This window comes from Poecilia reticulata, linkage group LG9 (assembly GCF_000633615.1).
Source record: "Poecilia reticulata strain Guanapo linkage group LG9, Guppy_female_1.0+MT, whole genome shotgun sequence".
NCBI lineage: Eukaryota > Metazoa > Chordata > Actinopteri > Cyprinodontiformes > Poeciliidae > Poecilia > Poecilia reticulata.
Window position 1 is genome coordinate 18346532 of NC_024339.1, and position 27952 is coordinate 18374483.

Below are 27952 nucleotides of genomic sequence, written 5' to 3' on the forward strand. Positions count from 1 at the left end.
TAAGAAACAAAAAGGCTCAAAACTGACCCTGTACTCAAAGCAAGATACACATATAGTGAGGAGCTCCAGCAGTTTATTGAGTTGTGAAGGAGGCATATCCACGGTCCAGCGCTGGATAAGGTTTCCATCAGCATTCTTCATCACCCAGAGGAAACAAACTAGCAGGTGGCGACTGGTGTCTGCAGCCAGGGTGGCAACAGATTTACCTTGCTGGGAACACATGAAGACAGACGGATACAAATTATATTATATACAAAATAAGGGAAAACATAAGTTTGATTTATAACGTATTTATATGTCTGAAGAGTCCCCAGGCTGGAGTCTGCAGCAGCACGTGTGTGCATAAACCCGAGTTCAGCTTGGGTCATTGGTTGGTTCTGTCCAAGCTGCACTTTTAAAACAAACACGGTGGACAAAGCGTCTGGTTAGCCTCCGGGTCAAATCGCACCTTTGTCAATTCATAAGACCATTTTGTGCCTGCATATTTTTATTGTCTCTTTCATTTAAGATCTGCAAGCAAACCACTTTATACACATGAAAAAAAAAGTTTTATATCATGCTAATTTCTGTAGCATTTAAGAATTTACTAAACTTATAGATAACGATTCTTAAAATGCTTAATGAATTGAATTCAAGACAAAGTTGATGTATTATCATCCAAAACATTTTTAAGTAGCACTCACATTTATTCTGGTTCTGATCCCCCATTTGGATGTTTTATGAGATACAAGTCTTTGCATGCATCATCTTTTGGCACCCCTTTTATAGGTAACCCAACTCAAAATCATGCCACAATCCTCTTTCTAAGGGGTCAAGCTGAGGTACATCAATAAGTGTATCTAATAGTATATCATTCACAAGCTTCTTTAAACCCCATTGTGAAGTGATTGGTCAGCTCTTTCACTCTGGCTTCAGAGAAATATGGCTCCTCCCCATCTCAACAGGCCTTTAATCTCCTGCAGATTAATTTAGCTTCATTCGTGTGATGATGAATCACTGCTGTGGATGACTACTGCTGCTTCATTGTGTGGCAGTTTTGATAAATGTAGCCATTAAGCTCCCACTGCCCTATGTGTCCCACCTACAACCCGGTTACTCAAGTCTCTTTTTGTCCGGAGCTGAACTGAGCCAATGCTCTGCAGAACCGACACTGAACACCATCGCATGTAAGCAAAAACATGTCACTGTTTATTTCCATGTGCGCATTACCAATTCTCCTGCAGCGACTAAATGATTCATGAATATTCCGTTTGAAGGCAAGCTGCCTGAACGTGAGGAACCGGCGCTCTGGCTGCTGCTCCTCCGGTTTCTGACAACTACCAGGCCGAGGGCTCGTTCACGTGAAAACCGCTCTTTCCGCAACAGCATTTCTCGTAACAACATACGGAGGGAACTGATTCATGTTCTGGAGTGGAAGAGAATGGCGGTGCTCAGTTTTGGTGCGTGTGCTGCTGTTGTTGCAGCCACAGCTTGATGGATGTGTTTGTCAAGGAGGACGGCCCTGTTCACTTATGTCGGCAATGCCTGGCCATAAACCATCTTCCACAGATGTGCGTGTTTATGTGAATGAGTGAGTTTTTTTTTTCTTCCTTTTTTTGCAGGATGGATGAAGTGCATGTGTGGCTCTGACAGCTAATCAATCAGCATCTGCCCAGCTCACCTGTTGGGAAGCCAAACACTCACAAAGCAAAGCCATACAAAAGTTTTTAAACCCATTTAAAACTCTACAATCGTCATTCCAATTGGGAGCATAAACTTTACCAGGGATGCCATGGAGATGAGAACGTTACGCCCCAACGTGTTGAAGGGATTCCCGGCAATCGCCATGGCAACAGACTGATTGATAGGCGGCACGTTTTCAAGGTCATCCTCGGATTCGCCGGTCTTGTTCTTGCCGGCGCGCGTGTCACAAACTGAAAAAGACAAACAGGAGCCGGGCAAATTTAAGTGAAGCAGAGAGGAGTTACAGCTGTAAGTTCAGCACTGCCGTGTCTTAAGTAGACATAAGGCAGACAATAGAGTCCGGCATCAACACATTTATGTCAGTGTGAAGAAAGATGGATGCAGGCATTTTGAAAAATAAAGTTATTTTCTGCATTAACCTTTCACCTTGTTAAACCTCATTAATGACAGCTTCTGCAGTATCTTCATCACCAACACTTTGAGCATTTTACCGTTTTTTATCCCAAATACTGAAAAAAAAAAACTGTCATCAATTCATGATGTGATACTTTTCCACATACCTGTGAAATCCAGGTAGTTGGTCGACTCTATAATAATCCCCACCAGGGGGAGGTAGAGAGCAGACACCTTGGCTCTGACATCAGTTTCAACACAACGATCATCCAGATCATGGGAACACAGCAAGCTGTAAATTGCATTGATCGCCTTCCTTTGAACCTTTCCCCTGCAAAAAAGAGGAAAGAAACAAGGTCAATCAGTATGACTGAATCCACTCCTTGCAAAAAGTCCATCAACTTGACTGTTGTTCACATTTCCTCACATTTCTCACAAACACAAAAAGCATATTTTATGATAGACCTTCACAAACAATTTCAAAAGATAGTGGTGGTTTACAACTTTTTGCGGACAAAAATCTGAAAAGTGTGGCATGAATTTGTAATCAGCATTCTGGTAAAATTATCCATTGCAACAATCATGGCTAAAAGTAATTTGCGATGCATCTGAACCAGATTTACACATCTAGTCAGTAGAACATTTTTCAGAATTATTTCTGCAAAAACAGCTCAAGCTCAGCCAGAAGAGAAAAGAGTAAACACTCAGTCTCAAGTTTATCCACAAATTCTCGACTAAAGTGAAGTCTTGACTTTGACTGGGCCACTCAATACAATATGCGTTAACTAAACCGTTCAACTGTAGCTCTGTTTGTATTTAGGATCACTGTCCTGCTGGAAGCGTTTTGCAACATCTAGTAGCTTTTCTCCAAGAATTCCCCACACCATAATGATGCCACCACCATGTTTCGTCCTGGGAATGGGGTCTTTAAGGAGTTTCTCATGTTAGTTTTTCTGCCACACCGAGTTATAGGAAAAAAGATTGGCATTTCATTTGGTCATCAGTATGCACTACCCAGTACTGGACTATCATTTAAAATCCAGGGTTTTCTTTTTGTTTTACTGTGACAAAAAGTGAAACATTTCCTCATTTGATGAAGATACAGAATGCAGCTTTTGAATAAAAAACATTAAAAAAAATCTGAAAGTAGCATAAAAACAATTGGAAACTATTTGACAGAGTTCCTCCCTACCCTTCTGACTCCATGTCAAGTGCTGCGCTAAGTTCCGTTAAGAGCAAACCGGTGAGGTAATGCTGTTGCTTGAATTCCTGAGACAGATCAAACAATGCCAAGATCCTCTGCTGTTCCTGGTAGGAGCCAGAACTCTGAATGGGACAAAAAAACAAAAAACAATGAAATGAAAGGGAAACAGTCAGATAAAGTACCGTATTGTCCACACTATAAGGTGCACCGGATTATAAGGCACACCTTCAATGAATGGCCTATCTTAAAACTTTTTTCATATATAAGGCGCACCACATTATAAGGCGCATAGAATAGACGATACAGTTTGGGTTGCCTTAGATCTATTATTACACATCCACATTTGTAAAGAAGAGGTCCCCGAGTACTTTATATAGTAGTCTGCCCCAGTCATTGTTTCTCTCACGGTGTTGCGATATTGTGCCCAACTGCTTTCTGGGTAACACAGACCAACGGACACGCTGCCGCCGCAGCCTCTGTCTTTCTTCCCCCACCCCTAAACCCCCCCTCCCCTGGCTTTAAATGTATTATCAAACTTTATTAACAAACCAGCGTTCTGACAACCATCCCAGCATGCACCGCACACTTCTTCTACGGGGGAAAATGATGTCAGCGGCTGCTTACCGTAGTTGCTAGACCTGTTGTGGCTCAATATTGGTCCATAAATAAGGCGCACTGGATTATAAGGCGCACTGTCGGCTTTTGAGGAAATTGAAGGTTTTTAGGTGCGCCTCATAGTGCGGAAAATACGGTAGTCTGCAACTTTGTTACATTGCATTTACAGCCACAATGTGTTATGCAGAGATACATGCTTTGCTTTAAAACTGCCCTAAATTCAATGGCCTTAGATACAAATTCGAAATCTTCCACTCGAGTGGGGCACACCTGCGAAGAAATGGACGGACAGGGAGAGGCGGGCGCAGAAGCCGGGCTGCTGAAGAAGAGGCTCAGGTTGAGGTAGTGCTCATGGCTGCAGAGGATTCGTAGGAACTCCAGGCGCATGCTGATCAAAGTTGGCATTGAAACACTCTTGGCGGACATCTACAAGTGGAAAAAAAAAGAAGAGAAATGGTCAATATCATCTTCAAGGCATGTTATTTTATACAAAATTGTATACATTAAATCTAAAACGATGCTTCCGCTTGCGTCCGAGTTCGACTTCACCTGGTTGCAGTAGTTTCTCACAAGCTGGAAAACAAACCCTCGGTCCATGAGGGACAGCAGGTCGTAGAGGAAGAAGGCCAGACTGATGTTGATTTTCTCTGCTTGCTCTACCTCCTGAAACAACAGTCAACAAACAGCAATCAGTGAGCTGCACTGACCGGATCTCGACAAGCATCTAGCTGAGCAGGCCAAGCTTTTGTTACCACAGAGACAAATTTAATTAGCACTTCCAGCTCCCTGTGGTTTGGAGGACACAGAGAAGATGAACACTCAAACAGCCCAGCTCAAGAGATCAGAACGTGTGGAGGGGATCCTCTATTAAACAGTTTTGGGACTCGAGTTGAGGGAACTCTGCTTCAGCTGATGAAACGTCTTTATATTTTGTCACCTTTTGTTGTTTGACGAGGATTGTGCAAATCTCTGCTGTGACCACAGAGACGATGGTGGTGACGTCATCTTTGAATCTGTCGGAGAAGCGGCTCCTTCGGGGGACAGTGTACCTGTCGAGCTGAGACACATGCTGAGCCATGCTTTTCACCTGTTTACACAAGCCACACAGGAAACAAACAGGAATCACACATCAGGGAAACATGGAGGGGGGAAAAGAAAAAGAAAAAAATCAAAACACATGCAGCAACCACACAGTCAGTATACGGAAATTGGTTGACACCATGGAGATTTTCAGATACATATTGTTAAATGTTAGAATTGTCTTAATTTTGGGGAGTAGAAACACCTTAATTTTGATGAAAAATATACACTGAAGGCATTTAAAATTTTAGAAAGAAGAGTCTTTAAACTCTCCTGTTATCAGAGGCAAATCCAGCAAAAATGTTGCCCTATTTATATTATGTACAATTATACATAATATAATATAAATAGGATATTAAATAATACACAGATTTTAACAATACATGTAAATGTATTTGTGGTTTCACTTATACACTTACTTCTATAGCATGTGTAGTCAGCAATAGAAAATACAGCTCAAGTTTGAAAAATTATCTTTGGTGTTTTTTGTTTTGTTTTGGTTTTTTTTTACAAAAAGGGTTGACAAATCTTAAATCTTGCTTTAAGAATTTCTTACAAATAAAATACTTAAGTTTAGGTCAAAACATTAAACATTTTGAGCTAGAGAACATTGTAGACTCCTTAAAACAAACAATAGTTAGGTTTTGAATTTTAACCTGCATGTTTTACACCAATTTTAATGTTACTAGCCACCTGTGGTGTATAGGAGCATTTTCTTCTCTTTGCCATTAGAATTTGTTGGGCATGTGTATGAGCAATACAAAACTCTATTCTACACAAAAGATATTTATTTTCCTTTTTCCTTTGCTCCATGTCCTCCCCCCCTCCCAGGCTGTGCAATCCCATGTGGACAGCAAACACGTCCAAAAGGCAACTGTCGGTATCAATAGCGATGCCAATATTTAATTTGAATCCTTCGGATTTTTTACCCCATTTATTACCAATATTTAAAGTCGTACGTTTATTTAACTTTTTGCCTTGTTTATTAAACTCAAACACGGAGTCGTAAAAAATCTAAAAAATGTGACACTGACCAACAGCTCAAAGAAGAACCAGGCATATTTGTAAGCGTTTTCTCTGCAGACGCCAGTGCTGACGACCATCTGCAGAGCCAGCTCCTCGTGAAATTGCTGTAATAGAGAAAATGAAACGTAGTGAAAAATAGTGTATCCACAGTGTTGACTGAACTCTGACCAAACACAATGTCCTCAATGTTACACTCCCACCTTGTGGCTAATGGAGGATAATGGATGGTGAATTTTCCAGACTGCATGTGTTTGTTTTGTTTTTCCTGTATGTGTATGTGTACAGATTATAACTTAAATCTGTCATTTCCTAAAAGAGTAAGTCCTCTTGTCCAACATAAAGAGTGCAGTCATATTTTAATTACCACCTAGTTATTGATAATAGTAACGTACAGCAAGAAGAAATGAGTCCTCAGATGACCAGTAGCTGAACTCTCTTTATGGTATCCTATCCTTATTCTATTTTCCCCCAAAACAATTCTCTCTTCTGCTAATTTTCCAAACAACAAACCGACTATATAAGAAATGAACATGTTTATCACATCTAGATTTTATGCATTGCAGCCTTTCGGTTCTTTTCAGTAGGTACCTTTCTGTTGGACGGCCTTGTGCTTCCTGCAGAGTTCTGGTAGTTGCTGGTTTCCACATAGGTGGACACGCGGCTGCCCGGGTAGTTGAGGCCCTGCAGACAAAATGTTCCATCAAACTATGATGGATGTTTTCATTAGACTGGCTAAGTGGTGGCCTATTACAATACCTAACACACAGAGGGGCTGAAGAGTAAATTCTGTTTAAATGGAAAAGTTGGGGGGTTTACAGACAGAACCAGATATTTACATTCACTTTGTAAAATATACGTAATTATTTTTTTTTTGTTATCCACCTGTTTCACATTAAATCAGTCTGAACCGGTGCTGTTTTACGTCAGGGATTACCAAGAATATTAATGTCACAATGTGAGTGTTATTTACCATTTTTCTTCTGAGTTAAAAGTTTAGATAAACTAGTGTTGCTGTGTAAGCAAAAATGGCCAGATAATGATGTGCGGGCTTGATACGCTTCTGAAGCCAACATTTAGCACTTCAAATACCATCTGGTTTGGTCAAATTAATCATTACCTTTGCAGAGAGAATGTCTTTGATCTCTGCATCTTCATCAGAAGCTTGCTGAGCAGGGATGTCGGGGTTGCTACTGCTGCGGATCCGGGACTGGAGGAGCATGCTACCGACTCTGGCGGCCGTTGCCGGGCCTATGGTCATGTAACGGCTGTCTGACGATGGAGCTGAACCTGCTGGACCTGAGGGCAAGGTCCCCCAAAAAACCCCATAGAAATCACAAATCTGGAGATTTTGGCAGTAAATACACTTCAGTGACTGAAATGATGAGGACATTACCGGCATTCTGCGAGTCTCGGGGGGGATCAGGAAGACGAAAGACCCAGTAAAGGTAGGTTGCTAAAAGGATATTTCTTCCCAGCTGGTCCCTGAATAGTTCCTGGCTGTTATGAAGGCTGTTGACAATAGACACCACCGATTCAAAGGCTATCTGGGCCAGATTGGCTAAAAAAAAAAAAAAAAGAAAAAAAGGGGGGACATGTGCACAAATACGCACATAGATATGGTTAGAAGTGTAAAATCAGAAAATATAAGTAGAAAGATGAAACAATTTTGTCTAAAATATGAGAAACATCTTATTTCAAGTGGCATCTCACCAGTTTGGCCAGCTATGACCATGGGCTGCATGATGAGGGTGAAAAGTTTATCCAGTACTCGGTGGAGGAAGAGCACCAGAGGCTCTAAATTAGAGGAGGGCAGAGATATGATGCTGAGCTTCAGCTCGTGCTCCAGTTTGTTCTCGGGAATCTTCTCATCCTTGATCCGCACGGGGAATGTAGTTCCACCTTCCAGCGCATGACACAGGGTGAAGAAACGCTCCAAGTGATTGTCCTGGTGCAGTAAAGGGATGATCGTTTCAGAGAAGCCATAATAAAAGGATGGAGAAAGGCGTGTTAGAAAGCAAAAACAGGTTGTAATTGAAGATGATCTGTCTGGTCTGTGAAACAAATAAAACTTTTAAATTTGCATTTACTTGAGGGTGAACAGATGACACAGCTTGGACCTCAAGGTTGAAAAGCCCTTTGTGGCTCTCCATCCACTTGACCGGAGGGGCCTGGGGTGGAAGTTTCTACAAGGAACAAGGCAGAATAATTTTTTATTTCAGTCTGCAAAAACATTTTTAATCTGCAATCTTTAGAGAGATATGCATCATATCCACCCAAAAAAATGTAATTAGAGACACCTTTAAATTGATATTTAACCTCATTTATTCTGTTATGTGTTGGAAATCAATAAACTTGAAAGTAAATGTGTTAGTGCCTGAAATGATGCATCTTTGCCAGCTTTATTATGATAAATTCCACCAAGATTTACAAAATATGAAAAAGTTCAAGTGGTATGACTACATTTGCAGTTCACATATTTAACTGTACCTCTGGAGTGTGTAGGGAGTAGTTGACAGGAAGTCGCTCCAGAACGATGGGCAGACAAAACTGCCCCGTCTGCAGCCGGTCGCAATTCAGGATGGGCAACCACTGCACCAAAGGCAAACACCAAATTCATTAGATCAGCATAGTCAAAGACTGACGACTTCAAGACTGAAGCGAGGAGCGTTATCAGAGAAAAGCTAAGTCTCACAGAGTATCCAATGAGGGTCTCGCAGTTGCCGCTCTGGTTCTGTTTCTGTTGGCAGCTGATGTGGTAGAAAGTGAACAGCAAGTGATGCCTCTCCGTCACACGGGCTGGAAGGGAAAGCTTCACCTCCTCGTAGAAGTCTGGAGACCTGAGAAAGACAATAAAACAAGGGAAAGCACAAAAGAAAAGAAGATGAGACTGGAGGTAAGAGAGGAGAAATCCATAAACACCTGCATGATAAAAAAGATTTATCAAATAAGAAGTATTAAAAGAAAGTAGGACGAAGTGAGGACAGAGACTGAAGTCCTTTGAAATGTAATAGAATAATGAATATTGTCAAACAATGAAAAAATAGAAGCAGGGAATCACTAAAAGGGGAAGATGTTACAAAATAAACAACTGAGAAATGAATATGCTTTAAGGACTAAATATTTCAAAACAAACGCGCCGATAAACTACAGTAACAAATCTCCCAAATTTCAAGTTTTAATAATTTTTTTATTTATTCACTCATACTTGCATGTATATTTTTTTTACTTATCACAACAAAGCCCGACATTCAAGGAATCGGGGTTATATGCAGTAATGTGTACTTGCTTGTTATGGTATGTAACAGGCGTGTAAACTTCTTGTAACAACTCGGGGCCGCTGGATTTCCCATAAATAACCTAAAGATAAAAAGGAACATAAAAATGAATAAAAACATGAATGCATTTCACAATGTCAACTTTCAACGTGTTTAATGATTTTTAAACAGCTAAACTCACAGGCAGAACACAACTGGGGTCCTCTCCACTCATAAATTGGATTTTGATGGTGATATTTCTTGCTGACGTGAGCCTGTTGACAAAGTTTAGTCTCTGAGGGTAGACAAAGAGCAGGTTCCTACAGAGAAACGGAGGAAATGAGGATGAGACTTCCTGGTTATAACATAAGAAAAGAAAAAATCCAAAGAAATATGCAAGCGAAAAAAAAGCAATTACAAAACAAATCACTAGATGGCGCTCCTGTGGCAAATATATCTTTAGCTATCTGGTGGTAAGTTGATGAAAATCTCTCCAGGCCTCTCATGGTTTGCTAACATCACAGCTGTTATTAAGAAGGCAACGCAATATTTGCACTTCCTGAGATTGCTCAAGAAGGAAAACATCGACCAGAAGCTGCTGATAACCTTCTGCCGGTCCTCCATGGAGACCATGCTAACCTATTGTGCCTTGTACTGGGAGACAGCAATCAAGAAAGGGCAAAAGTCTCTCTTCTCTAAAATGCTATTGGAGTCTTCACTGCCTCAGCAGAGCAAAACACGTTAACAAAACAGCACTTTTTTTTATTCTTTTACTTTTAGCAGATAGGAGAACCAAACAGGACTTTGATGTAGCCTTTGAATTTTGTTGTACTTCCAACAAGATCTGTTGTATACAATTATGACAGATGTCAAACCCGCCTGTAAATGTTGTGAGGGACGTAAACTTCACTGGAGGGAAACTCCAACACCTCTTTGATCGAACGGATGTTTTTCTCAGCCACGGGTATGAGAGGGATGAGTTCGGTGGACAGGCAGGCCTGCGGCGTGTCGTGGATGGGAGACATGTCCAATTTAATGCAACCTGGAAGACACGATCATTTAAAGTTTGCTTATACGGCACATTAAATACTGCATCAGCCAAGAAACAGACACCCAATAATTAGAGAGAGAGAGAGAGAGAGAGAGAGAGAGAGAGAGAGAGAGAGAGAGAGAGAGAGAGAGAGAGAGGAAAAAACACTCCTTCAGTGAAATGCACTTTCTGGCCATGAATGATATCAGATCAATACCTCTACTTTAGAAAAAACCTTAATCAGTTTGATGCCAGTGTGAGTGGCATAAAATTGGAGAACTGTTGAGGAGAACCGTTAGCTGCATTATTCCTCTTTACTCTCTGTGAAAAAAATAAGTAAAAGCTGCTGCATGAGATTCAGTAAACATATCAAATAGTTAAAAGCAATGAGGAAAAACCTGGTATTGTCTTGATCCTTCTTTGTGGAGTTGAAGATTTCTTAATATCAGCTAAGAATTTCAATAAATCCTCATCACTTAGACGATCCCCTTCCTGAAACATAAACACAAGTAATGTCAGTTTTTTGTTTTTATAAATTTACATAAATGGCAAAAATTAAAAGGTCTAAAAATAAATATACAAAAGGTGCAACTACAAAGCAGAAACATTAAAAAGAGCTTGAGTTAGAGCTAGAGTTTTTCTTTTCATAATAGGCCACAGGGGCAAGCTGGTACACGCCCTCGTGTCTTTGTGACATCTATCTTGTCAAGTTTAGCTTTAAAAGGAAGGAAAAAAAAGTCTGATTTCTGTGTTTGGCTGTCTAACCTGTTTGAAAATCGTAGGGATGGTGATGGTTGCAGGTTTGAAAGTGTGAACGTTATAACAAGCTTCCTCCATGCTAGTGAAACGCTCGGAGTTCCTCCTAGGGAGCTGAGCTTTCCGGTCCATGCTGCTGGATTTACCTTCAGGAAAGAAAAAAAGAAGATTGAATAAATATTAACTCAGGTAAAATGAATGTATTATGACAGATTTTTGAAAGAAACAATGTTGTTTTTTTTTTTTACAATATGTGGAAACACTTTTCAATACTGCCAGAGAACGGGTAAGTGCAATTAGCTGAAAAGTTGACATGCGAGAGATGATTTGTTGAGAAATCACGACATCACTTATGAATATCCAGACGTACTCATTTAGAAAAGGGTCTAAAGCACTAGACAGTTTAATAGACAATTGATTTTGTTTCCAGATCACTGCCATTCCCTTTCCATCTTGTCTTTGCACTATTTCTCACATCTCACCAGTCCCTGTGCTGGTCTTCGCAGTTTGTTTTTTTAATCTTTTTTTAAGACATGACTTTCAGAAATATTTTTGGTCTGACATTTCTTCCCACTAGTCCATTCTCCTGTTTTTTAATTTCAGCAATATACTGCTACAGTCGATAGGAAGGACCTGACAGGACATCCATGCTCATTTAAAATCCTCATTTTAAAAGTGTGTCTCTTATGTGAAATTATGTGAATATACTGTGTAGGAAGCACTAAGAAGTTGTGCCCAAGAATACTTTGCACTCATTTAGAATAAAATGCACTCTGGATCTTCTGGTAAATCTCCAAAATGTGATGGAAAAACCATCAACAAACTCGTACACACCTCCTTTCACGCTGTCAGAATCTGTGACATCGCGGTCCGAGGCAGCAGTTTGAGAGATGACCTCCATGATGTTAACTGTCGCCCAAGCAAAAGGCATGCGATAGCGGCCCAGCCTCTGGCAGAAAGCCTCTGCCTGGCTCTTCAGTTTCTCAAGTTTGTCTCTGTTCTGAAAGAAAGAAAGAACAAAAGAAAGTCACAAATCTTTACTTTTAATTTTAAGAGTTAAACAATAAACCCACAAGAATCATTGGTTTTACTAGGAGAAGAACGAAACAGGCCAGCTTATTTCTGTGAAGTGAGTCTGGTGACACAACAAACAGACTGCTCTGCTACTTTACCTTCGTAGAGTCACTCTCCCGCATTGTTAAATAGGGGTCAGCACAGTCACTAATCTCTCCTTGCTGGAGGACCTTCTCAATCTGAAACACAGACAGGAAGTACACAAGTAATCAGAGAAGCTTGCAACATTTAAGCCCCCCCGTAAAAAAAAATCTATATCTTGCTGGCAAAGGTTCACAATGCAATGAATTGCAGGGAGCGCAGTATATTTTAGATTTCAACTACAGGGTTTCTTTAAAACCAGGAACCTCTGCCGTTTTCCACACGACTGTTAAAGGACATCGTTTGTTTTTTTATTCTTACCTTGATGACCAGGTATATATCAGGGGATGGGTAAGTGACAGAGAAGATGGCAGATCTGGCCAGGGTGGAGTGATCCACATGTGGAGTGTGAGGTTTCAGGAAGTTTCTAAACTGCTCCGAGTTGAGATCACAGTAGAAGTTCTCAGATATCTGGATGATAAAATGAAAGCAACACAGATTTTTTTTTAAAGAGAAGAATAGTATGTTAGACAAGCAGCAGACTCAATAAATTGATTAAAAAGCATTGCTGACTCAGCAGTTTCTCTCCTCCCTTTTTTAATTACAGCCTGCAGGCAGAAAGAAAATGTTCTGCTCTGACCGGATCTGCAGCGTGTCATGTGATCCTATTCACTGCAGGGCTTTTAACCTCTGTCCATAATACTGCACATACCTCTGCTGCACTGACCAGAGCAGCACACACTCAAACAAACCAAACCCACCGTGTTTGGTAGCTGGAAATCATCAAGATCAACTTTGAGCGGGTTCCATGCTTAGATAAGTGTTTTGCCGCAGTCTTTTTGTCTAATCTGTTTTATCCATCACAAAAACACCTCATACCATATTGACTGGTTTTACTGCAAATGTTTTGGGTTTTTTTCCTCTACATGGCAAATACGCCTTCTTGCAAGACATCCATCCATTTATATATGCAGGATCACCAGCAGAGCTGCTCCATCTTCAGCCGACATTGCGTGAATGGCAGGAGAGAAACCAATAGAAAACATGCAAACTCAACAATTAGATGGACTTCTGTAGGTAATTAGTTGACCTGTATTTTGTTTCAGGTTATCAGACTAAAGGTAATGAATAAGTTGCATGCTATACTTTTCTTACTTTACTTCTGAAACATTAAAAAAAAAAACTATTCATCTTTTGCCAATATGAGCCAGCCGACTTCTACAGTTAGACATGGATCACTCACTCGCTAAGCGTTGAACAAAGGCCCAGTGTCCACTGTGTTAATATTCAGAGAGAATATTTTTGCAATCATTATTGCAAATCACTATTAAACTGTGATGAAATGAGACGCATGGAATGCAATAACCCCCCTTCAACATGACATCGTTTCTGATCACAGAGTGATGCGTCCGCCTTGCACCAACAAGCTTTGCATTGTCAGACGGAGAACATCTGGTGCTTTTGAATTAGCATCTGCGTAGCACGCTCCTCTTCTAACCGCTTCAATCAAAACAAATCTTTGTGAAAACTGCTGCTGGAGAAAAATAAATAMATAAATATCTAGCATGCCGGCTAATTTTCTATGCATAAACTACATGAGTCTGATCTTATACTGCAAACTACAGAGGAATGTTCTTAAGGAATGATATATCTTGGTAATAAACTTTATTACAAAATAACAAAGGTCATCATTCATAATAGGAAATACTTGTAAACAATTTCTTTCTTGCTGTAAAAACAAGCTCATTTGCTTCCATGCCTAATGTAAAACTTCTGTTTTACATCTGCGCATTTGAAATCCTAAGTAGGCCGCTTGTTGGGCCAAAGCCTGCCTCTGCGCTCTAAGAAGGACATTTTTTAATAACCCAGAGTATTAAGTGGAATTTTATGAACATCTGCTGCAGATTTCACAAACGTAAAACAGCCTGAGAGGTGCATGAAAAAACACAACACAAGCAACAACCTATTTTTAACCACAACACTGAAAACAGAGAAAAACAGGCTGAACAAGCACACCGAGGAGAGCTTCAGAAATGTATAGAGGGGGAAAAAAGGTGAAGATTTTAAAGATAAGTAGGTCAAAAGTGATCGGTTTGTAGTTTCAGCTGTAATCACCTCTGACAAAACAAGAGCGACAGTTTCCTCAACATGCAGATGTAGACATGCTTCATGACTTTTCAACAGTCAGCCTCTGTTTTTACTCATAGTAATAGACAGGAAGTCGTTTCACCGCCACAAAGATACACTATCAGAATTGCAACTTCACGTTACTTAAAATCATGATTTTAACTTAATGTGCTTTGTTGGCGCTCCTAGTGAAGATGAATTTAAAAAGCCTAGAAAGAAAATTTTTTTTTTTTTAACCATCATTTTGAAAACCAACTTTCAATATAATTTATTTAAGGTGAGAGGGTATTGTCACATTTGTTGGGACCCATAAATTTTCTCTTTCCAGTTTTTATTTAATACTTTCATTTCCTAAAGTCAATCAGAGTGTCACTTAGTCTACATACCAGCTGTCGACCTGCCAACCGATTATTTGAGAGACCTACCAGGAAAGAGCCCGCTATGTCCTACACCACAAACAAACAGGCTGTGTCTGCTAAACACTGCTGTATTTTTAAATGTAATTGTTCACTTTGGTTCGATGAGGCCAAGTTTAAACTTTTCAGAAACAAATACTTAGAAATTTGAATGATGAGTATGTAGCTACAGTTAAGTACGGTGTGGAACCCGTAACGCAGTGGGTTTCGTTTTCTTCCCCAAATGTTCTTTGACATACAATTCTAAATACAATTCCTGCATACAACAGCAATAAAACATAAACTTGTTCTCAGGCTTTTTACTAATCTTTGCCAGGAGGTGGGCAATAATAAGCTTTTATTTGGTGTATCATCTGGAAATATACGCCAATAAATCTCTTTCTGTGGTGGTAATTTTCAGTTCTTCTCTTCTACCCGCTGGAGTATCGTAATGCTGTTAATCTTGCAGAGCAGCACAAAAAACCATTAGAGCAGAACGGCAGAAGGTCAATAGAAAAGTCTCATTTTAGAGGTCAATATGCTCATAATTTTTCCATTCCTTTCCCTCCCAAAAAATATTCACTCAAGTAAATCCAGACATCTCTTGAGCTATTCATTTAGAAGTAGTTATTCATTTTAAAGCTAAAGATTTACTTGGTCATATTACCTCTGTTCAAATCACTGGAAGCAATTCATGGCTGCCAATTGCCATACAATATGGTTTTCTTTTTATAAGCAACAGCTTATATATTTTTTCCTACATGTCGTGTTGAGCATTCAGTTTATCTACAGAACATTACATAAAGCATGCTCAGGTAATACATGGAGTTGGTGTTTACTTCTGTTTTCAATACATATTCATGCAGAAAAACTGACTTCAGATGTTAAAAGGTTTGCTTTGTGGTATTTCCCTATGCAAATTTCAAGAGACTGTGTGAAAACCAGTGTTATTAGGCCAAGTGATTTCATCTTTGTTCAAATCAACAAAGATGAAAAATATCCTAAAAGAAAAAACAAATCTAACTCTCACAAGACAAACTGCTCTGGTTTGGCATTTTCCACTTTACAGTACAAGAGGGAGTTTATGTGAGAGACCAATGCAATGCAGTGCAGTGCATAACTGTGAAGTTCAGGGGGAAGGATTAATGGTTTTGGAAAAAACTTTCAAATAAAAACCCTGAAATTTTTGGCACACATTTGCATTCACTACCTTGAGTCAGTACTTTGTAGAACCACGTTTACTGCAGATCATTCAGGATATCTTTATCAGTTTCGCTCTTCTAGAGACTTGAACTTTCACCCCCCCCCCCATTCTGTCGTACAAAAGTAGCTCAAACTGAGTCAAACTGGATGGAGAAGTGAGACCTCCTCCCAAGTCCTACATCGTTACAAAGATTTGAAGGATATAGCTGAATGACTATCACTACATAAGTTCAGTCCATTTACCATTTTTAGTATTAGAATTAATGTGGGGAAATACCATTGTGTATATGTAGACATGAGAACACTGGGACACACCCGGCAGACTAGTACTCCCTAATACGAGTAGCTATTCTGCAAAAATAACGAGTTTCCTTACCTTTTTTTTCTCTTTCAGGTCATATAAGGCCATGGTGGCAAAAATGGGCTCGATGTCAATTTCAAACCTTAAAGTGAGGGAAGAAGAGGACATATGCAAATTAAGTATGGGCAATGAGTGGAACTTTGTTTTTACAGTTGAGCTCAGAATATATTTTCTTCCTGTAAACGGCAGTCGTGACAGGAAAGAACCAATTGTCCCAATGCTAAATGATGACATGCTGAACTGAGGGATCAAAAAAAAAAGGGGGTCAGATAGTATGATGCCAAACCACTGCAATTTGAGAAATTAACCCAGACATTTGGCAGCTGTATGGGCTGCACAGGGACAGGCATTATGAAAAGTGTAAGGCAGAAAAAATGTGAGTGGTCTCTGTGTGTGTGTGTGCGTGTGTGTAAGACAGAGAAAAATTCAGCAAGTAAAGAGAGGAATACAGACTTTTCAGGGAGGAACCCCTCCACAGAGCAGTCCTCCACCCTGATGTATTGCTTTGTCTGTCAATGAATTCCTTTTTATTAATCTACTTGGACTCATAACAATCAGATGTTAAATCCATCAGTGTCTTATTTGCTACATAAAACAGAAAAGTTTATTTTCATACATTATAGGGTGCTTGAAGATTTTCACTTTAAAACAAGCAACTGCTGGCTCTCTGTCCACCGTGCACAATGAACAGAAAGAAGCTGATGAAATGATATAACTATTCCCCCTCCCACAATATAATGAAAATGTATGACATACTTCATGGCCTGGCATCGAATCAAGATGCGTTCTCCAGTGTGTTCTTTGGGGCAGTCGGGAATGGGCCGGATTTCCACCGCATCGTCCTAGAACAAAAACAAAAAGAAGCAAAAAATGAAAAGCAGATGTGGACGGGCTGGAAGAAAATTTATATTTTCAGAAAAATGTTTTTTGCACAATGCAAGTGCCGATTTTCCTAAATATGTAAAAATGTTCTTCAGATGTGGAACATCAAAAACCAAGCTCAGATCTGCTCAGAGTTAAGGTCAGCGTTCAACATCGATATTAAAAGTTGCACAAGTCTCCACACATAAAACCTGGATTAATTGCTTTGGTTGATTTAACTATGTGAATTATACATATTTAAACAGCTAAATAGTGAATACTTCACCTCATCAGGTGGCGGGTAAAGCGCAAACACCTCGGGATGTCTTTTTGCATGCCGCGCCTCCTGGTTGAAGCGATCCAGCTCCTCGTGGCTGCTGAAGGCCAGCAGACCCTCGACCCTTTGGTCTGGAGTCAGGCTCCGCAAATTAAAATCACACGAGGTCAGCGTGCGGCTTGAGTCGTCACTCAGCCCTGCGAGAGTCGGGGACTTGACCTGAGGCAAAGATGGAGGAGGATACATTGGTGCGAAGGCGTGGCCCACATGGGAGCAGCAGAATCACATTCATGTGACAGGGATGAAAATACTTGAGAGAAAAATTATGGATGAAGAAAAGATGAGCATCTTTTATATAAAGAGCCTTGAGGCGATATTTATTGTGAATTGGTGCTTTATGAATACACTGAATGAAACTGAAATGTTACATTTAGATGTAGAGGAAAGTCTTATTAAGAGGAGGAGAAGCAGCATTCAGTTTCTATGCACCACAAATTTGGAACAAACTTCCAGAAAACTGTAAAACAGCTGAAACACTGGGTGCCTTTAAATCTCAACTTAAAACCCACCTGTTTAGAGTTGCTTATGGCTAAATTAGGGTTAGAGTGCGGGTTTTTGATGTCTTCGATATTTTTTATGTTTTTATCTTTACTTTTTATCTATTTATGTAAAAGTGGCGAGTGATTGAGGGTCACAGAAAAACCCTGTAAATTCTAGAATATAACAGGTAAAAATATTGCACAAAAATCCATGTAGGACGGCAAAGTCCTAGCGCAAAAATTCGCGTGACAGGTGGACGGAGCCTGGTGCTGAGAGGTTGGAGATCTTGTCCTGTTAGGCGACGGGGTCTGGATAATACCCGTGTTAAACGGATGGCGGAGTCCGGCGACGACAGGCGCTTAAATTCTGTAACAAAAGTATGTTTCTATCTTTTTTTTTCCCCAAAATCTCTCTCTCTCTTACCGTTTATTCAATGTCATGTTTTTATTTTGGTTTTTTTTTATTACGTAAAGCACCTTGAAATGCCTTGCTGCTGAAATGTGCTATACAGATAAAATTTGATTGATTGATTAAAAGACATTTAGATATGACTTCCTCTTGTTAAATTATAATTAGATAGTAAATATAAATTTTCTGCTTGAACAGTATTTCAGAATTAAAAGTTTAGGCAACGCTTGTGTTGATGAGACAGTTAATCCCATTCATGATGTCAAGTCTTTGTTGTTTGGTTCTAAAGGCTATAATAAACATTTTCTGAATTCCAATAAATGTCTGTGACTCCACTTTTTGATACAAAAGTTAATACCAGCAATTTATCAATAAGGCATCAATTTATCAAGGTTTTTTGATAAGTTAAAGTGAATTTGAATATCCAGAGAAAATAATAGTTATGGCACCGTTCCTACTGTACTCCTTTTCTGCTCTTTCTACATAAAAAGTACTGGTGGCTCACTTCTGTTTCGTGTCATTTCTTTTCTGAATGAAGTCATTGTCAAAGCTACTGCTCTCTTTCAATCCATCTTCTTTTCTTTTCCTACCAGTAGAAAAAGCTCATAGGCCAGCGCTTGTGTCTAGCTGCGTTTTCCGTGGCGATATATAGATCTCCATTACTACGATTAACTTTATGAGTGCATATGTGTACAAATGCAAGAAAGTCCTCTCTCAGTAAAAGGAATTAAGAGCCACGGTTATAGAATAAGGGAAAATAAGCTAGTTGTCTCTACTGTTATCTCCAGGACACGCAGGAGGTATGTAGTCAATTTGTCCGAAGCAGCTCAGAGTACAGAACTGATCTGTTCATTTATTTCTGGAGTTGATGATTATTTGACAACCAAAACACTGCAAGCAGCACATCTGGACTGAAGAAAGCAGCAGGAACTTCCACTAATCGAGTGAATTTCCTTTTTGTGATATACAGATATGTTCAGAGGCCCTTTAGAATCATCTTTGATCATGTCTGAATAATAAACCCATTTGAAGTATCAAAGTACTTCCAGATTGGTTGAAGTCATCTTAAAATAATACAACCTTCCTAAAAGGTTCACTCATAGCTAGGTCATTTCCTAAAATGCGTTTACACAAGGGCTCTTTGGAGGAAACCCCAGGACTTCAACACCAGAAGACGGTGTGTTGGGACAAGGCCGTGTTTTTAGATTAAATGTTCACAAGCCTGACTTGAAAAAAAACAATCCATCTGTGTTTGACAGTTTCTTTGCAGATGTACATGCAAAGTAATGAAATTCAGCCATCCATCAGTTTAATTCCAATGATGAGATGAAATGATTAACAGAAAATACTCCTTAATTTCAATAACTTTTTATGTTTAAAGAGAAAGTTCTGTTCCTGGCATGAACACCAAGCTACTGGGCAAGGCATGACTCCTCTGCAGTCACACTGCATGATGAGGACCTTCTCTCTGACACCCCCCACCCCCTCTTCTTGTCTTTTTCACTCTCATCATCCATCAAGCCCAGATGCAAGCCTTTACCCTACAGGGTAGGACTGACCGAGCAGCCACCCTGGTAAAGCTTCACCCTGTCGAGGCTCCAGGAGTCCATCACACCACATACCCGGGGCTTTTGTTGAAACAGATTGGACCAAGGACAGGGGACAATAGTGTTGTTCTTCCCCTCTCTCTCTTTCTCTCTCTCTGGCATAGACATGATGGGAAGCCTGCAGCAGTAATAGAGGGCCTTTGGGTTTGGATGATTAACCAGAGCAAGCAGTGGGTGGAAGTGGTGCTTTAAGGGAGCTGGGTGGCAGGGACTGCCAGGGATTTGGTCACTCTCTGACAGAAAATCTGCAGAGGGGCCAGCGTGGGAAGTTGGCCTAATAAATCACCACTAGGAAAATGAGGCAGTGACCTGAGCAGCTAATTATCGGTTGGTGAATTTATAATTTTCCAAATTTTTACAACATGAAAAACTTATTTTGTTAAACAAATTGGGAAAATAGCCCATTTTATTTCTGTGCAAACGAGGCCAACTAAACGTGAAGGAGCCATTCTCACAGTGGAGGGAGTGATAAGAATAACAACACGCTGTTGTGTTCGGTATTAAAGAACCCACCCCCTTGCTATTCACATTCATGCTTCTCAGGCCTTCATCAGTATGGACTGCCATACTGCTCTTAGTAAAGCGTCTTCAACAAAAGACACTTTAAATAAAGAGATCATGCTTTTCCTGCAGCTCCTTAAAAAAAACTGTGATTACGAAGAAAGTGGACAAATGTTAATTTATCCATACACGTGTACATAGGAGCAAGCTAGATTTTGAGAGGTCAGTTTAGCTGTGTGTACTAACTGAAAGCACGAGGGAAGTTTTGCTTCCATAAATGCAACAACAAGCACTTTAGCATGCAGACTGCTTCTGCAAACATTTGTGATAGACTGGGTCATACACAGGAGCTCAGGGAATTCAAATTTGTTATTGTGAGAGGAAGCCACCTGTATAAGTCCAATTGTAACGTTCACTTGTTACTAAATAGTACAGAGTCAACTGCAAGTGGCATCATAACAATGTGAAAGTGAATAGCAACAATTGTGGCACGCTGAGGAGCATAGTGTGCAGAGATTGGCATCTTTCTGAAGGGTCAAGAGCTACTTGAAATACCAAATGAGACATCTAATCATGCACAGATGAAAAAGATTATGCGAAGTCTGCATTATCACATCAGCTGAATGCAGAGGTGATTCATGTCTACCTGACTGTCAGCTATTTTCAATGGCCTACATGCAAATATATTTACATGCTAGGTGGTCATGTGATAAAACAGATGCTGTGATGTCCGGAATATTACATTTGCATTTGCATTGAGCCTCTCTGCGCAAACTTTGTTCATTGTTGAAAAGAGAAAAAAGGCCGAAAACCTTCCATAAACCCAGGTTAATCAGCCAGTGCTAGTGTCTTTCACATTAGTTTGATTAACAAACTATTTGGTGCTTAAACTATTCAAAAGAGACTGGAATTAAAATGCTATACAAGGAGTGCTGTAAGTAAGTAGGCTTCTTACTGGTTTGTCTTTGTTTTCTGGTTGGAAATCAGACTCAAAGATTTGCTTATGCAGGACTTTATGCAGGCCGACTCGCTCTGAATATGCACTCCAGCCATCCCCCTGGCACCTTTACATGCACAAACACAGACAACAACAAGGATTAACATGCGATGTAAAGAACGCTGATGTTTGCCATTCGGGGAAACATGAAGATCACTGGACTGAAACAAAGTTGGAGAGTTTACCTCCTGGAAACAACCAGCCATGGCTGGGTGTAACTCTTCACGCAATCTCTCACATGTGGATCTAAGTCGCCTCTGAAAGGAAAGGAATGAGAACAGGGGAAAAAAAAAATATGTAGACACGCAAATATGCAAGCAGACATTCAGAGACATCTGAAAACCATTAATTCTACGTCTCAGCTTATCTGAAAGTCATGGTCAAGGTGCAGGACACACATGTTTAGCAAGATAAAATTACAAAATAGTTTAAGAAATGAAAGAAAACATTCCGATAAAAGCCTTGTGTCTTAAAGTCTTTCTCTAAGTGATTGTGAAACTGTATGGACATTATATAAATGTTCCTCTCTTTGATGTTTTCTGGTTCATAACCCACCCATCCTCTGGGACAGAGTGCCGGATGGTACGTCGCTCCTTCTCCACCTGCTCCACCTTCAGGTCATCGTCAGGGAAGTCTCCAAATTCATGCATCAGATCCGAGTCTTCACTTCTTAACTGTGACATCAGGAACTCCTCCAGGTCCAATGGCTCCACTGCGTCATACGCCGGAGGCTGAGAAACCCACAGGTCATAGATATTAAAGGTAAGTTTTATGATGGAACAAGACTAAAGGAATCTTAAGGCATTTTAGCAGCAAATATAATCAAGTAAGCACTAAAGCTTTGCATCTTCAGAGAAATGAATTATTTACCAAAAAATTATGATATGTGATTTCTTTAAAGAATTACAGGTATTTCCAAGTATGAGCACCCTAGGAGGTCCAAATAAATTAATATTTTGGCTAATGAGTTTGTGCAGAACTTTCGTCATATTATAAGCACAACTTTCAATACATTTTAGATGCAAGTAATGCAGTGGACCAAGTGTGAAGATGAAAGAAAAGAATACTTTCAGAATTCTTCATAAATCTGAAAAGTGCAGCTTGCAAATGTATTACGGCATCTTTACTTTGAAATGAAACTAAACACAGTCACGCAAATTTACTTTCGGAAGGCGGCTGACGAGAGTCTGCTGCGTGCAACTTCATGTCAAAATAAATACCCCTGTCCATTTGGAGGCAACTGTAGCCAACTTTCACACCCTCACATGATAATGATCTGAGTGAGCCTAAAGTGAGACGTGGGATCACCATGGCAACATTCAACAACATGAAAGCAAGAAAATATTAGGGCCACAGACTTTCGTCGAATCTAGACAGGGAAGAAAAGTTAATCAGAAAAGCAGGCAAGAGGACAACTGTAACTCTGGAGAAGCTGCAGATATTCACAGCTCAGGTGGGAATATCTGTTGCAAAGAATAAGCACAACTGGGTTAATGGGTGAAAAATGTTGCAAAGAAAGTGGAGACATACCCCAATATATCTGGAGGATTAAAAAGGTGCATATAAAATGCATCAATAAAGCTAGTCTGTTGTATACATCACACTTTTTATATTTTTATTAGTAAAAAGAGAAACCATGGCTCATTTTCCTCCTACTTCATAGTTATTCATTACTTTATGTTGGTCTATTGTGTAAACTGCCAATAAAATACATTGGAGTTGATGGTAGTAATTTGAGAATATGTGAAAAAGTTCAGCTAGCATGTATACTTGTGTAATTCACTGTAAGCAGTGCAGAAAATATTTTTTTAAAGAAAAAAAAAGGGGTAGGACCAAACATGTTGAATCATGACTATTTTCTAATAGCTCATACCTGTCAAGGAACAAAAGATACACAAACAGACATAAATAGTAACTGGAACAAACCTGGCTTGTTTTAGACAGCTGGGCCTTTTCTGCTCTTAGTGAACCTATTTTTAGACAGATACTCTAAAACCCCACTCTTCTCTCAGGCAGATCAAAAGGAAATCTATAATTATCTCAACATACAGGGATAAAGGCCGTTCTGCACATAGTTAATATAGTCACTTTAATACACACTTTAACAAATCCCCAAGATCAATGGTTATGTGAGCTGTTTTTGTAAGCCAACTGGTAGCAAAATGTCCAACTGATTAGGAAAGACAAAGTAGTCAGGTTAAGCTGGTTATGCTGGTAAAAAGAGGAACCTCCAGGAAAGCAACAGAAAATTGGGCAGATTTCCAATCCGTCAATAGGGTGCAGAAACAGACAGCTTACAGAAACACAGCAGTCTCCTTCTGAAATATTAAAAATAGCTTACAAAGACAATGCACAAATGCAAAAAAGACAAATAGCATCTTCTTGCATATAAATATTCAGAACAACTTACAAAACATCTAAGCTTTGAATCATGCTTATGCTCCTACAAGAGTTTAGGACAGTGTATTTTTAAAACTATGTGTAAGGGAGGTGGAAAAGAGAAAAATTAAAAGTACAGAGGTACTATAGCAAATGTCATGCACGCACTCATGAGCAGTATGTGCACAGAGGAGAGGTGGGGAAATCTGCAGCAACAACATGAGTCATTGTTCTACGCAACTCTTATAGGCAGAGCAAATTCTGTCTGCCTGCAGACATGTTTTTGCACATCCGCGCACCCTGAAGCACATTTCTCTGTAAAACTAATGACACGAGCAGCAAGCAAGCTACAAAATAGTAGCAATTTTGAAAAAAGAGATACGCAGCATAATATTGTGTACACAGGTGAAGCACCTCGATTCTACAGGGATGGTGCGTGCCTCAACAAAATCCCAAATGAGGCAGTCTTACTCAGAGCTTGAACAATCATCGCGGCATAGCTTCTCTCTATTTTAGTGCAGAGCATGAACTGCCCCCCCGCCCAAAATAATGAATGCTAATGCATGCATGCTTGTAATCTGTGAATGGTGCTCTGCAGAGTTAACACAAGGGAGAAAGGAAAACTCCTAAAGTGTTCAATCAGCTCTTAATGATGATGATCATATTTCTGCAAAATCTACTTCTTAAAGCAGATCGGCCAGATGATACAAACTGCAACCTTTCATGTGCTTCATTATTAGGATAAAAGAGAAGAAATGCTCCAAGACTCAACATAATGAATTCTCTGATTTAAACATTTTCAGTACACATCAGATATGATTATTCAAGAAACTGATATATCTTCCAATACTTTGCTATTTATAATCCACCCCATCAAGCCAGATGAGACTGCAAACAGAAACCGTAGACAAGCAGCATTTTTAAAATGTAGAACTTAATTTAACCTCGCCACAGACATATGAGCGTTTTAGCATAGCTTTAAAGTCTCTGTTAGTACCTGCACAGCTCCAACAGATATGTTAGACTTACCCTGCTCACAACTGAAAAGTGCCACTTTAAAGAGGAAGTGTACAAAATGGCGCAGTCCGGATATGGGAACCTGTACTACTGTTCGTTTCTACTGACGCTGATTGCTCTGTACTGAAAATAAACCACAAGCTAGCGAACAGATCCTCTTTACATTCATCCTCTTATTCATAGAAGACGAAAACTACAGAGGATTGTGGAGGGAAGCATCCAACATCAGGACCAGTTGGAGCAAAATATGGCACTGTCTGCTTTCTATTAGCTTAAGTTCAAACTACAAACTTTGAACATGCTTAAAAGCCACCAACGCTTTGTAGGAAGTGACATCACTGAAGCGCTCCCATTTTCAACCAGTGTTTCAACACAGGAACAGATTGCACAGGGGCAAACAGGAGCAGCTTTGCAATATCATGCAAAGCTTTTCATTTAATCTCTTCGTTTTTGCAGCAAAACTAAAATAACACTCAGCCGGCAACACACAGATTTCCAAGCACGACTGCCACAGTGAATATCCCTCACTCATCCCTGAGCTCTCACTGCTGAATAACAAGAAAACCACCGTCCCAGAGATTATGGCATTAAAACCTCTCTCCCTGCATGCCAAATCCAGACATATTAAACATTCGCTTCCCCTCATAAGCTGCAAGGTAAACAGCCCCATCCAGTGCCAGTCGGCAGCCTAGGCGCTGACCCATTTCCCGACTCAAGCAAGTTACAGATTAACAGTCTTGGATGCCAGCAGGTGGAGGTGGAAGAGTGGGGTGAAGGGTCTAAGTAGTGCAACCGAAACCACGTCAGCTGAGAAGCTCAAGGATCAAACCCAGGGAAGTATAACAGGGTTTCAGCTAAGTCACGCTACAGATATGTCAGGAGACTTAGCACTTAAGAGCTTTGGTAAACTTTTGAGTGACAAAAATGTAGAGCAGCGGAGTAGGATGAAATGACAGAGAAAAGCCAGGATAAAAAAAACAAAGGAGGAGGAAGTGGAAGATAAAACACTGGAAGGCAGAGACAGGGACTCAAAGGCTGCCACAGGAAATCTTGAAGCGTAGTGTGGGAACCAATCCCTGCACAGGATTAGACTGCATCATTCTGTTTGTTTGCTCCTTAGAGCTGTGATAACAACCTGCTATGCTCCAACCTGCAATGATGCTATTCACTCCTTTGTAGAAAGAAATCCATAGTTTTCCAAACCATGTTTAGGAAACATGTATTGTTGTCAAGGTACGACTCACTGCATTACAATAATATGAAAAAGATCATGCATTTCAGAAATTCGGTTTAAAAAATAAAACTCATGATTTTTTTTACGCTGTGTGATATATTCTAAAGTATGCATTTCAATTATTTTGAATAATGATGGCTTAGAGCTAATGATTAAAAAAAAAATCAGTTTCTGAGCAAATGCAAAAAATTCATAATGTATAATACCAAAAAATAAAGGATCTTACATACAGAAATGAAGGGTATTGACTCAATACTAGCTGGGGCTCCTTTTACACGAATTAATGTATCAATGCAGTGTGGCATGGAGGTGATTAGCCTGTGGCTCTCCTAAGGTGTAATGGAGGTTACACCTTATGCCATATAGTCTATGGCATAGATTGTTGTTGCATTTTAGGTCAGACAAATTTGCTGTTCAATTAATACCTCATTTAAGAAGGTATTAGTACTTTTGGCAGAGTGGGTAGGTGTCAAGTCCTGTTGGAAAATGTGAAAATCAGCATTCACATACAGCTTGCCAGCAGAGAGAAACATGAAACTTTCTGATAGATGCCTGTGCTTTATTTGGACTTAAGAAGACACAGTGGACCAACACCAGCAGATGACCTACCTCCCTTGCCCATCATGGATTGCAAAAACTGTCTGTCCCTCTCAGAAATGTAGTTCCCAAAGATAAGAGCAAAATGTACCCTCATCTAAAAAACAAAGAACTTTGGATCACTCAGAAACAATCTGTTCTTTCTTCTCTTGAGACCAGATGAGAAACTTCTAACATCTTTGCTTCAGGAGTGACTTAACACAAGGAGCAGAACAACAGCAGGGGTGTCAAACTCCAGTCCTCAAAGGCCGCTGTCCTGCAGTTTTTAGATGTGCCGCAGGTACAAAACACTGGAATGAAATAGCTTAATTACCTCCTTCTTGTGTAGAGGCCTGCTAATGACCTAATTATTCTATTCAGGTGTGGTGCAGCAGAGGCACATCTAAAAGTTGCAGGGCAGTGGCCCTTGAGGACTGGAGTTTGACACCTGTGATTGTAGAGCATGAATATAGACGTGTATATGGTGGCGCTCGCTGACTCCGGTCCAGTCCACACTTTGTGAATCTCCTCTGAACTCTTAAAATGGTCTTTTACTTTACAACCTGCTAAAGACTGCAGACACGTTTGTGCATTGTTTTCTACCAACGCTGCTCTTCCATCAAACATTCTATTAAAATGTTTGTTCTGAAGAACTAGCTCCATTAGCAAAGGTGTCTTTTTTACTTCTGAATGATTTTATTTGCCATCTTCTGAACACAGACAATATTGCAACATTAAATATAATTAAAAATTGATTTTGTTAAATAAGATATTGTGTAACCATTAACTTTGTCGTAAAAATGTGAATGAACAATAGTTAACAGTTGAAACATGCCACTCTATTTATGAGGAGTCCTTTTAATATGCGAGTTGTGTATTTCAAATTGAATTGGCAAAAATAATTTTACTTTTTAATTATTTTTGCATGTTTACACGACACACCTGCTTATTCCCATCCACTGTGATGATTCAGTCGTCTTTGCTAAGGCATTTTCTTGTTTTGTTGAAGATTTTTTGGGACTTAAAGTATAATCTCCAAGACTAGACACTGCACTGAGTCAGTCTTTCTCCAGGCTAATGACAGTAAAGAGGATGTGAGGATGATATGCTTACAAACACTAAAGCTGTTAAGAGTGCTGCATTAGGGGGGAAAAATTCTGCAAACCGTAACAATATTACACCAGATTATTGGCATGAAACATTTACAGTGTTTTAGTGTGATGACCCTTAAAGTTCATATTAAATAGCAGGAAAAGCAATAAAAAACAGTGGG

The 27952-nt window shown here is 39.8% G+C and overlaps 1 protein-coding gene across 4 annotated transcripts in view; it reads right to left on the minus strand.

Moving 5' to 3' along the window:
• Nucleotides 1-27952, minus strand: part of dock8 (dedicator of cytokinesis 8) — a 58883-nt gene that overhangs the window by 18899 nt on the left and 12032 nt on the right. For 2 of the 4 annotated variants that reach the window (XM_008418357.2, XM_008418358.2), the window contains 29 exons: nucleotides 22029-22204; nucleotides 21659-21730; nucleotides 21432-21540; nucleotides 17430-17639; nucleotides 17039-17124; nucleotides 16298-16364; nucleotides 12518-12667; nucleotides 12214-12294; nucleotides 11876-12041; nucleotides 11051-11187; nucleotides 10684-10777; nucleotides 10135-10297; nucleotides 9458-9575; nucleotides 9288-9358; nucleotides 8694-8838; nucleotides 8489-8590; nucleotides 8089-8184; nucleotides 7712-7946; nucleotides 7395-7559; nucleotides 7119-7297; nucleotides 6590-6682; nucleotides 6010-6105; nucleotides 4833-4982; nucleotides 4445-4558; nucleotides 4166-4321; nucleotides 3269-3402; nucleotides 2244-2407; nucleotides 1762-1913; nucleotides 28-210 (listed from right to left, as the gene is read on the minus strand). In XM_008418357.2, the coding sequence (XP_008416579.1) occupies nucleotides 28-210; nucleotides 1762-1913; nucleotides 2244-2407; nucleotides 3269-3402; nucleotides 4166-4321; nucleotides 4445-4558; nucleotides 4833-4982; nucleotides 6010-6105; nucleotides 6590-6682; nucleotides 7119-7297; nucleotides 7395-7559; nucleotides 7712-7946; nucleotides 8089-8184; nucleotides 8489-8590; nucleotides 8694-8838; nucleotides 9288-9358; nucleotides 9458-9575; nucleotides 10135-10297; nucleotides 10684-10777; nucleotides 11051-11187; nucleotides 11876-12041; nucleotides 12214-12294; nucleotides 12518-12667; nucleotides 16298-16364; nucleotides 17039-17124; nucleotides 17430-17639; nucleotides 21432-21540; nucleotides 21659-21730; nucleotides 22029-22204 (3864 nt within the window). Of the gene's footprint in view, nucleotides 1-27; nucleotides 211-1761; nucleotides 1914-2243; nucleotides 2408-3268; nucleotides 3403-4165; nucleotides 4322-4444; nucleotides 4559-4832; nucleotides 4983-6009; nucleotides 6106-6589; nucleotides 6683-7118; nucleotides 7298-7394; nucleotides 7560-7711; nucleotides 7947-8088; nucleotides 8185-8488; nucleotides 8591-8693; nucleotides 8839-9287; nucleotides 9359-9457; nucleotides 9576-10134; nucleotides 10298-10683; nucleotides 10778-11050; nucleotides 11188-11875; nucleotides 12042-12213; nucleotides 12295-12517; nucleotides 12668-16297; nucleotides 16365-17038; nucleotides 17125-17429; nucleotides 17640-21431; nucleotides 21541-21658; nucleotides 21731-22028; nucleotides 22205-24881; nucleotides 24903-26712; nucleotides 26929-27952 lie in introns of those variants that run through there. The other 2 variants (XM_008418359.2, XM_008418360.1) reach the window with 2 other exon arrangements.